This window comes from Plasmodium fragile (assembly GCF_000956335.1).
Source record: "Plasmodium fragile strain nilgiri unplaced genomic scaffold supercont1.52, whole genome shotgun sequence".
Taxonomy (NCBI): domain Eukaryota; phylum Apicomplexa; class Aconoidasida; order Haemosporida; family Plasmodiidae; genus Plasmodium; species Plasmodium fragile.
In genome coordinates this window covers 71,465-82,454 of record NW_012192632.1, presented here as the reverse complement: position 1 = coordinate 82,454, position 10,990 = coordinate 71,465, and the positions used below count along the sequence as shown (strand labels likewise).

Sequence of the window (10,990 nt, the reverse complement as noted above, 5' to 3'; positions counted from 1 at the left end):
AAAAAAAAAAAAAAAAAAAAAATGCTAACATAAAAAAAGTTCAAGTTATGAGGAGCCCCAAATTGAAGAACTCAAAATTTGTGAGTAAAACCATAGGAGCGTAAATATACAGAGAGTAGAGCAAACAACGGAAACGGCTGAAGCAAAAAACGACGGAGCGTATTATATTCAACTGCTCGCTCTACAAATTAGTGGCCTTCGCGCATAACCGCGTCAACGAGAGAATGCCTCATCGGCGGCTTCAACAATTTGCTAACAAGTGTTAAACAGCTGCTGCACGTGCTGGGTTATTTTTTTTTTCCCCCTACGGGCATCGCTGAAACGCAGCCGAAACGCAGCCGAAACGCAGCCGAAACGCAGCCGAAACGCAGCCGAAACGCAGCCGAAACGCAGCCGAAACGCAGCCGAGACGCATCGCTCAGGAGAAGCCTGTTTATGCTCAGGCGCGGGGCAAGAGCCAGCGTGTACCTCGCGGAGAGACGCGTCGCTTCGGGTGCCCAACCGCCGCTGCGTCAGGGCTGCCGCTGCTCCCAGGCCAAGTTGTTCACCCCAAGTGTAGTCAGTACAAAAATGATGGAAGGAGCATCGGGCACCTACGTAACATTTGAGGGGGTCGCAGAAAATCCCAACATCGTGGAGGAGGAACACAAGGTACTCTCCTACTGGAAGAGCATCGACGCGTTTAATACCTCCAATAAGCTCGCCGAGAATAGGAAGGCATTTATCTTTTATGATGGGCCTCCTTTTGCCACGGGGCTTCCACATTATGGGCACCTGCTAGCAGGCATTATAAAAGATTGTGTGACGAGGTACCAGTACCAATGCGGTTTTTCAGTGGAGAGGAAGTTTGGGTGGGACTGTCACGGACTCCCCATCGAATACGAAATTGAAAAACAGAACAACATTAACAAAAAGGAAGATATTGTAAAAATGGGCATTGATGTGTACAATGAAAAATGTAGAAGTATCGTGTTGAAATACTCTAATGAGTGGGTGAAAACTGTTGAAAGGATTGGTCGCTGGATTGATTTTAAAAATGATTACAAGACCATGGACACGACCTTTATGGAGAGTGTTTGGTGGGTCTTCAGTCAACTGTATAAAAGAAATTATGTGTATAAATCATTTAAAGTGATGCCTTACTCATGCAAATGCAACACCCCCATTTCTAACTTTGAACTTAATCTTAATTATAAGGATACCCCTGATCCTAGCATTATTGTTAGTTTTGTTCTTTTGTCTGACTTCCCTCCAGTGGAGGAGGAGTGCCAAGTGGAAGAGGCAAAGAAGGTGCTAGGGGAGAAGTTTTCTTTATTGTTTAATGAGAAGAGGGAGGATTGTGTTAAGGGGGAGAAGGGAAAGGAATGTGTCTTTTCCCCTGTACATAACGAAATTATCGCATGGACTACCACCCCTTGGACACTGCCATCTAACTTGGCGCTCTGTGTGAATGAGACCTTTACATACCTGCGCATTCATCATGTGAAGAGTAATCGAGTGGTGATTGTGGGGGAGTGTAGGCTCGAGTGGGCGATGAAGGAATTGAAGTGGAGTTTTGAAGACCTGAAAGTGTTGAACCGATTTAAGGGGAAATATTTAAAGGGGTTACGATATAAGCCTCTTTTTAACAACTTCTACGACCTGCACAATTTTAAACAGAGGGCATATAAAATTTTGGCTGATGATTTTGTGACAGACGATGCGGGTACAGGGATAGTGCACTGCGCCCCGACATATGGAGAGGATGATTTCAGGGTGTGTAAAAATAATGGAGTTATTGACCCCGAGAAAAATATATTTATAGATCCAATTGATGCAAATGGGTATTTTACTAGCCAAGTAGACATGGTTCAAAATATGTTTATTAAAGAAGCAGACAATGTAATAAAGAAATATTTGAAAAATGAAAATCGCCTTTTGAGTAACAATACCATTGTGCACTCTTACCCTTTTTGCTGGAGAAGCGACACCCCTTTAATATATAGAGCCATCCCGGCGTGGTTCATTCGAGTGAGCAATTCGACAGACAAGCTCGTAAAGAATAATGACACAACCTATTGGATTCCATATCACATTAAAGAAAAAAAATTTCACAATTGGATAACAGATGCAAAGGATTGGTGTATCAGTAGAAATCGTTATTGGGGTACTCCTATCCCCATATGGACAGACGAAAAAATGGAGTCGGTGGTATGTGTAGAAAGTATCTCACATTTAAAGGAGTTGTCTGGGGTGAAAAATATAAATGATCTGCATAGGCATTTCATTGACCACATACAAATTGAGAATCCTAAGGGGAAGAATTATCCTAAGCTGAAACGTATATCTGAAGTGTTCGACTGTTGGTTTGAAAGTGGCTCCATGCCCTATGCCAAGGTACATTACCCATTTAATAAAGAGAAGGAAAATTTTAATAACATTTTTCCAGCAGATTTTATCGCGGAAGGATTAGATCAGACCAGAGGATGGTTTTATACCCTGCTGGTCATTAGTACCTTGCTATTTGATAAGGCTCCTTTTAAGAACCTCATATGTAATGGTCTTGTGCTTGCATCAGATGGAAAGAAAATGAGTAAGAGGTTGAAGAATTATCCCGACCCCTTATACATATTAGACAAGTATGGAGCGGATAGCTTGCGACTGTATCTTATAAATTCTGTGGCTGTTCGAGCAGAAAATTTGAAGTTTCAGGAGAAGGGTGTTAATGAAGTGGTTAAAAGTTTCATCCTACCCTTTTATCACAGCTTCCGTTTCTTTTCACAAGAGGTGACTCGATATGAATGTTTGAAGAAGAAGCAATTTTTGTTTCAGGAAGAATGCCTTTACAAAAATGAAAATGTAATGGACAGATGGATTTTTTCTTCTGTTCAAAATTTAACTAAACTTGTTCATGCAGAAATGAAAGCATATAAACTTTATAATGTCCTCCCGAACCTTTTGCAGTTCATTGAAAATTTAACCAACTGGTACATACGTCTTAATAGAGATAGGATGAGGGGTACCCTGGGGGAGGAGAACTGCCTGCAGTCCCTGTGCACCACGTACAAGACCCTCCACTTGTTCACTGTCCTCATGGCCCCCTTCACGCCGTTCATTACGGAGTACATCTATCAGAGGTTGCGCAGGGTACGCACCGGCGGGGCGCAGCGTGAAGTGGCTCAGAGCGAAGCGAAGAGCGTAGCGCACAGCGAAGCGATGAGCGCAGCGCAGGGGGAAGCGGTTCAGAGCGAAGCGCACAGCGAAGTGGCCGAGCATAGCGAAGTGGCCGAGCACAGCGTTCACTTCCTCATGCTGCCCCAAGTCGACGAGAACTACGCCATTGATTACGAAATCATTGAGCTGATTGAAAAAATGAAGGCAGTCATTCTGCTGGGGAGAGTACTCAGGGAGAGGAGAAAGGTTGCTAGTAAAAAGCCTTTAAAGAAAATTACTGTGTTGCACCCCACCAAGGATTACTTCAACAAGTTTGATCACATAATGCATTACATAAAGGAAGAGTTGAACGTTTTTCACGTGGAATGTTCAAACGACACCAGCTGTATTGACTTCACTGCAGTACCCAATTACAAAACACTCGGAAGTAAATTAGGAGCCAATTTGAAACATATTCAAAATAAAATAAAAAGTATGGATTCAAAATCAATTAAAAAATACCAGGAGGAAGGAAAAATAACATTCGATGGAGTAACCCTACAGGGAGATGACATAATGATACAGATGAAGCCAACCTTTCAGGACAAGGACACAGATGTTATAAGTAACGAGTCTGTAACGGTCCTTATGGACTTCAGCACAGATCAACAACTCGAGAACAAAGCCAATGCAAGAGAACTTTGTAACCACGTACAGAAAACGAGAAAAAATTTATCCCTAAATCAAAATTCACCTGTTAAAATGCACGTGTATATTGCAGACGAGGCTCTGCGTAGTAACATGGTGAGCGAGATGGACTATATTAGGAAGTGCCTCCGCCGCGAGCTCCACGTGCTGCCTTCCCAGGTAGACTACGAGGGTCTCCCGGGGAAGATGCACGAGGAGGAGATCGTCCTGGCCGGCTGCCCCGTCCGACTCGTCTTCGCCCAGGTGTAGCGGTGAAAAGCGGTGTAGCAGCGTAGCGGCCTCCCCCACGTAAACAACAAAATTAACTTTACAACTCTGTCATTTCATTCCAAAGTAAAATTCAAATCGTTTTTTTTTTATTAATTTTTTTTTTTTTTTTTTTTCCGTTCGGTTGTTGTGTTCACCACTGAGGGGTGATAAAACTTGGGAGTGTGTGATATGGAGCACACGGAGGGGGAATAATTATACACATAGCAAGAAAAAAAAAAAAAAAATGAAAAAAAATGAAATAAAGAAAAAAAAAGAGGGCGATAGAGAAAGGAAAAGAGAGGAGGGACGTGATAACTTTGCGACCTCAGGGGGCCTCCCGCCCGGTGAGGCGTGTCCCCATCAGATAGGGCAAGCGGGGGGGATGGCTCAGAAAAGCTTCTCATACACATGTTCCCCCCCCCTGCGCACGCGCGTGCGCGAGGGTTGACTGGTGGCGCATCTGGGGTAGGCGCTTATTACCCCACTGGGGGAGAGTACAAAAGGAAAAATTAGACTTTCGTAGGGAGGAGATACAAAGATTGGGGGGACGGTAGTAGTGTGCCCCCCGCAACACGTGCACGAAACGCATGCACGTAACACATGCAAGACGTGGCGCCGTTTTTGTAAAAACTCTTCTTCCACTAAATCATGGTTTGAATTATGGAAGACTTGTACTTGAAGTTGTCCTCGATGTTGGCGTCCTCTATGCTGTTGAGCTTAAAGACTTTTTCAATTATACTCAGCTCGATGGCAGTGGTGTCCATGCCACAGAAGGCTGACCAGTCGTTGGCCACCAGACCAGCCCCGATCAGGTCACTGCCTCTATTAACCGTACCGGTAATTAAAGGGATTTGCAAAAGCTCTGAAAGTTCCTCAATTTCTTGTGACGAGGTCATGGCATGTAGGAGTCCTCCATTGTTCGTAAAATATGAATAAGTACCTACAAGCAAATTGCCAGCGATGGAGGTCCTAAAGACTTCAATGTCCAGCACGTCTTGAATTATTTCCTCTGTCTCTCGATCTATGTCTGTATGAACTAACCCCACGTAATCATTTGCCGTTATACAATTACCTAATGCTGAAAGGCGCTCTTCAATTCTTTTTATTTTAACATTTTCTGGTAGTGCGTTTCTTAAATGGAGGAGCTCCTGATCTGTACATATGCTTGACACGAGTAACCCCTTCCTATTTCCTACGCAGACTCTTCCAATCACTTTTGTACCTCCAATGGTGGTGTACACGAGGGGGATGTGTTGAGACAACTCGGATTCGAACACACTGGAGAAATTTTCAGATCCTCCCATGGCGATCAGTGCGTAGGAGTTTGTCAACCTCGAAAATACGCCAACCTCGTTGGAGTTTTCGAACTGAACTCGTATGGCCATCGTGAGGGAGAGAAAGGGGGAGATGGTGGCGAGGAGAGGGGGGCAGCTCTTCCCGTGTCTTGGGTTCACTGCTAAAATAACTTCTATATACTTTAAACACGAACGTTTGTCTCTTCCTCCTCCAGCGCCTGTCTCAATCCGCTTTCTTCTTCCCCTCCCCCAGACCAGTGCTTGTATATATGCCCCTCGGAGTGAGTACACCTAATGCCAATGCGTTATGAAAAAAAAAAAAAAGTCAACTCACACGTGTTGGTGAGCACAAGTTTAGGGGTTGCCAACTGGGGCCGCCACCACCGCTTTCTGTTAATTAAAAGTTGCTGCTACCTTTTGCACGTGGTACCGTAGAGGTAGCGCTACAGGAAAGGGAAAAAAAAAAAAAAAAAAAAAAAAAAAAAGTAACCGCATGAAAGGTCAAATATTTTATGTATCCCCCGCAACCCTTTTGAACAATGTAGAAAGTAGTTCTCTCTGTGCTTCGGGAAAACAAATAAACATAAAAAATAGTAACAACTGAGTAATTGGTTGATAGAGGGGGGAAGTTCTTCTTTTTTCCTCCTTTTTTTTTTTTTTTTAAATACCATACTGCCTCTCTGCCCTTTTTGTGGTTATATTTATATATAATAACCCTAATCTGTTTGTTCGGATCGGTTATGCTTTTTTTTTTTTTTTTTTTTTTTTTTTTTTTTTTTTTTTTTTTTTTTGTTTTCTGCGTATCGGGAAAAAGCGGCGTTTTTTTGTTTTTTTTGTATTTTCCTCTTGGGGCGCTACGCCGAGGAATGATGGGAGGAGCAATAAATTCCATACCCATTCGGAAGGGACAAAAAAAACAGCAACACCACAAGTAAAACTGGAAGCTGAACGCGTTATCTACTTTGTTACATGCATATGTTTGTTTGTAACTCAAAACCGAGTTGGTGACGCAACCCCACTCTTTCTCTTCTCTTGGTTACCATTTGAGGGACTCTTTTTTTTATTTTGCTTTGCATCCCTATTTATATATTCCACCACTTCATCTTCTATATAATATAACTGTCGCGTTTGGGGGATCCCCAAATAGTGAAAAAGAAGGAAGGACAGGAAAAAAAAAAAAAAAAATGCCCTTTTAAAAAAGGCTCCTTATTTTAAGCAACCACATTTCATAATCACGGGGTGGGAGAAGCCTACAAAAAAAACAAATACAGTACAGAGCAAAGCGGCAGAATTTTTCTTCGCCATGGAAAGAGAACAGATCACCCTGTTAGGAAAACGCTCAAGAGGATCCATCCCTTTCGAATGAATATTAACTGGAGGGAAAGTTAAAACACCACGCCATTTGTGATTACCCATGATGTGACCAGGCCGGCCAAAAAAAAAAAAAAAAAAAAAAGGAATTCGGCCCCCTTGTCCATTTTTTCAACCTGCACCGTTTTTGAATCTCCAAGGCGGGGGGAGAAGAAGGGGACAGATAAAAAAGTATAACGTTAACACTATAAAATGACTGACGGGAGGAAAATTAAAAGGACAGGAGAGAAGAAGGGAAGGGGGAACCCACCCCTCCTCCTATTAAGACACTCTAAACTAAGGAAACTTTTTTACATAAGGATGTATCTGAAGAGAAAGCGTCGAGAGGCTCGTTCTTCTAATCGCCACCGAGATGATGAAGGTAACTCTCGTAGTGGACATACCGCCCCCCCAGTCACGTTCGAAGAGCTAGGAGTGGAAGACTGGTTAGTCAAAGTAAGTAAAACGGTTCAAATTAGTCACCCAACAAAGATACAGCAGTTGTGTTTGCCCCTCATAATGAAAGGACATAATGTAATTGGTACTTCCGAGACAGGAACAGGGAAGACGATATGTTACTGTTGGGGAATTTTACAAGAATTAAATAAAAACTCTTTTGGAGTCTTCGCCATAGTGCTTCTCCCCACGAGGGAGCTGGTGGTACAAGTGGTAGAACAGTTCCTTCTTTACGGGTACAGGATAGGAATAAAAATTCTTTCGTGCATTGGTGGGTCTTCCCTAATTGAGCAGCGAAGAGGAGTCTTGGCCAAGCCGCACGTAATCGTGGGCACCCCTGGCCGAACCAGCGACATCATGGAGAACTGCGTTGATGTTACAAACTGCTTCAAGAGGTTGAAATTTTTTGTGTTGGATGAAGCAGACCTGTTGCTGCAGAAGTGTTACGAGACAAAATTGGAGGTAATTCTCCGCAGTTTGCCCAAGCGGGGGGATTCAACAAGCGCGTCATGCGCAGCAGCCGGCGGGTCGCACATCGCAGCGGTGGGTGGATCAGGCAGCGGGTTAGGCGGCGCGTCAGGCGGCGGGCGGAGGACCCTCCTCTTCAGCTCCACCATCACCGACTCGCTAAAATTACTCGCCAACTGCTTCCCGCAAGACAATCTCATTCTTGTAAATGCAAACAAAAAGCAAAAGCCCTTGAAAAATTTAGACCAGAGGTATATCTACGTGGACGAGATCGCGCAAATGACCTACCTGGTATACCTGTTACGGAAAAAGTTACCTGACCAGTCAGGCATTATTTTTACAGACAACAGCTACAGGTGTGAATTAATTTACACGGTCTTATGCATGCTGGGGGGATTCTCAGCAGAATCTATACACTCCTCAAAGGACCCCAAAAAAAGGCTAGGTGCTTTGTCCAAGATAAAAAATGGAGGCTGTAAAATTTTAGTAGCTACAGACATCATCAGTAGAGGAATTGACATTCCGAAGACCTCCTTCGTGATCAATTTTGACTTTCCTAATGATTCAGTTTTGTATGTTCACCGCGTTGGGAGAACTGCCAGAGCTAACAGGAAGGGAGTAGCAGTGTCCTTTGTGGACAAGCGTGATGTGAACTCGTTTAATAACGTTATGAAAATGATGAAGGGTGCGTTGAAGCCGTGGCGTTTGAAGAAGAAGGAGGTACTCCAGGATATGTTCAAAGTGGGCCGCGTGCTGAAGAAGGCTGAATTGCTACTCGAGGAGAGGGAGGACGCTCGCCGCGAGCACAGACGCATGCAGAAGTTTGTGCACCGTGCGATGTGATGCACGTGCGTGGTTTACTCTGTCCTCCACCACCACACATCTCCACCCACCGTCATGATACCGCTTTACTTCCGATTGACGTGCATATGTGTAGAAGCGTCTGCATAACCCCCCATCACGATCGCCTCTCCAGCTGGAGTAATTTCCCTTGTTTTTTGTGTGTGTGTGTGTGTTTACACCCTTACGTTGTAGGGGCTTATTTATTTTTTTTTGTTCATGATCAGCCATTGGGGGGGGATGATGGCATGTGCATGAACCCCCCCCTTTGGCAAATTTGTAATTTGTTCGTTTGGCCAAAAACCTTACACACGGCAAGAAAAAAAACTTCTCTTTTTCGAAGCTTCAAATTTGTGCTTTTATTTTCACTCGTTTGAGTTTTCCCATTTTGGGTAAACTGACCTGACAGGAACAGGTCAACATTTGGCGGCATCACAAGAAGGGCAGCGCCAAGCAAAAAGGCCAAAGGTGTTACACATCCGTCCCGCCGGCTTTTTTCGTGCAGTGGGGTATGGCTGAATGTCCTCTCCTGTTATCAACGCAACGCAGAGCAACGCACCAAGCATTTCCCCCTCAGAAAAAAAAAAAAAAAAAAAAAAAAAACATATAAATAATCGTACAGGTAAAATATATAAAACACATTATACAGTTTACCCCCTTTCCCGGTTTTTTTCTCAACAATTATGTATGGGGAGGGAACCTCTTGCCATGCTTTGTTTCCATCGCACTGGCCCACACTCCGTCGCCGCATTACGCCATACTCGATCTCATCACATAACACGTTTAAGGCAATGTTTGAGAGTTGCCTCTTCTGAGTCTCGCCCTCTTCATGAAATGACGCCGCAAAAAACTATTCATTTGAACGTTCACCTGGAAGGAAAAAACAAAAAAAAAAAATTAATAAAAACTGCCAACCGGCTACACAAAAAAAATTAAATGTTTTTTTTGTTCCCTTCTCTGCTCTGTATGTTAATCGCAAACCCCCTGAGGGGGATAAAATATAAACACGACGCATTTAACCGTCTGGGCTTCATATCCCCGTGGGAAAAGGCCAGCCTGGTAAAGTTCCCTCTCGGTGGAGGTAACAGAAGAGTAGGCAGCATATTTGAAAGTGTAGGTGTCCCCCAGAGGCGCTTCCTTTTCCGCTTAAACATTCAGAAGAGAAAAGGTGTTTCATTTGGGAAATCATATCAGATGAGTGTCGTTCGAAAAAGTGAACACATCGCACCGCTACATACCCTCAAACAAGAATCATCGGGCACAATGACCAGTATTACAAAAGGGGAGACCAAGGTGAAGCAGGAGGAGGAGGAGGAGAAGAAGAAGGAGAAGGAGCATTTATCTGTCTCGAAAAAAAAAATTGACAAGCAGGAAAAAAAAAATACTGTAATGAGAGAACAAGGGGATAAGGAAAAGGAAAAGCAAAAGCAAAAGGAAAAAAAAAAAAAAAAAAAAGGTACACAAATTAAAGGAGAAATACAAAAGGGTAAAGACAAAGTAGCATCGATTTATCCTCCCATCCCCAAAAGTATGGATGACAGGTGGAACGACTTTTATAGGATTCAAAATTATTCAAAAATTACGAATGTGTATCTGGGGGCACACATATCAGCAGCAGGAGGAGTACAGAATTCACCAACAAACTGTTTCAACGTGGCCGGACAAGCTTTTGCCTTATTTTTAAAAAACCAGAGAAAGTGGGATAGTCCTGCCTTTTCCGCTGCAAATATAAAACAGTTTGAGCAAAACTGCAAAGCATATAATTTGGACCCAAAATTTATTCTGCCCCATGGGTCATACTTAATTAATTTAGCAAATCCTGATAAGGAGAAAAGAGAGAAATCTTATGCCTCGTTCCTAGACGATGTGAAAAGGTGTGAACAGTTAAATGTTAAACTTTATAATTTTCATCCTGGGTCAACAACAGGGTTATGTTCCCTCGAGGAAGGAATTCGAAATGTCGCCGAATGTATTAACAGGGTACACAAAGAAACTTCTAACGTTGTGATAGTCCTTGAGAATTCAGCGGGACAAAAAAATTCTGTAGGATCCAAATTTGAAGACTTAAAAAAAATTATTAACCAAGTTGAAGATAAGACAAGAATAGGAGTCTGCCTTGATACATGTCACACATTTGCAGCTGGCTATGACATCAGATCATACAATGACTTCGATACAGTGATGAACAAATTTGATTCAGTTGTAGACTCCACCTACTTAAAAGCTGTTCACCTTAATGACTCCAAATCGGACCTTGGCAGTGGCTTGGACAGGCATGAAAATATCGGCAAGGGAAAACTTACTCTTGAAACTTTCAAATATGTAATGACTTCAAAGTACTTTAAAAATATTCCCATCATTTTGGAGACCCCAGATGTTACCGATGATGAGTCGGTGTATAAATATGAGATCAGATATCTGTACGAGATGGTTGTGAAGCCGTCCGGGGAGGACAGCTAGTCGTAGTGAGGTTAAGTGCATAGAGGACTCAT

General features: G+C 43.1%; 4 protein-coding genes across 4 annotated transcripts; 3 read left to right on the top strand and 1 right to left on the bottom strand.

Moving 5' to 3' along the window:
- Positions 1 to 570: 570 nt before the first annotated feature.
- Positions 571 to 4,089, top strand: AK88_04041 (isoleucine-tRNA ligase; the record flags this gene model as incomplete). The annotated part of the gene is made up of 1 exon (XM_012481651.1): positions 571 to 4,089. The coding sequence occupies one exon, from the start codon at positions 571 to 573 to the stop codon at positions 4,087 to 4,089; it is 3,519 nt and encodes a 1,172-aa protein (XP_012337074.1).
- Positions 4,090 to 4,476: 387 nt separating this feature from the next.
- AK88_04040 (uncharacterized protein) lies at positions 4,477 to 5,474 on the bottom strand (the record flags this gene model as incomplete). Its single annotated transcript, XM_012481650.1, has 2 exons — positions 4,477 to 4,573; positions 4,732 to 5,474. 2 exons carry the CDS (start codon positions 5,472 to 5,474, stop codon positions 4,477 to 4,479), a joined length of 840 nt encoding a protein of 279 aa, XP_012337073.1.
- Positions 5,475 to 6,947: 1,473 nt separating this feature from the next.
- AK88_04039 (uncharacterized protein) lies at positions 6,948 to 8,501 on the top strand (the record flags this gene model as incomplete). Its single annotated transcript, XM_012481649.1, has 1 exon — positions 6,948 to 8,501. The coding sequence occupies one exon, from the start codon at positions 6,948 to 6,950 to the stop codon at positions 8,499 to 8,501; it is 1,554 nt and encodes a 517-aa protein (XP_012337072.1).
- A 1,260-nt stretch (positions 8,502 to 9,761) lies between these two features.
- Positions 9,762 to 10,958, top strand: AK88_04038 (uncharacterized protein; the record flags this gene model as incomplete). The annotated part of the gene is made up of 1 exon (XM_012481648.1): positions 9,762 to 10,958. One exon carries the CDS (start codon positions 9,762 to 9,764, stop codon positions 10,956 to 10,958), a length of 1,197 nt encoding a protein of 398 aa, XP_012337071.1.
- Between the last annotated feature and the right edge of the window lie 32 nt (positions 10,959 to 10,990).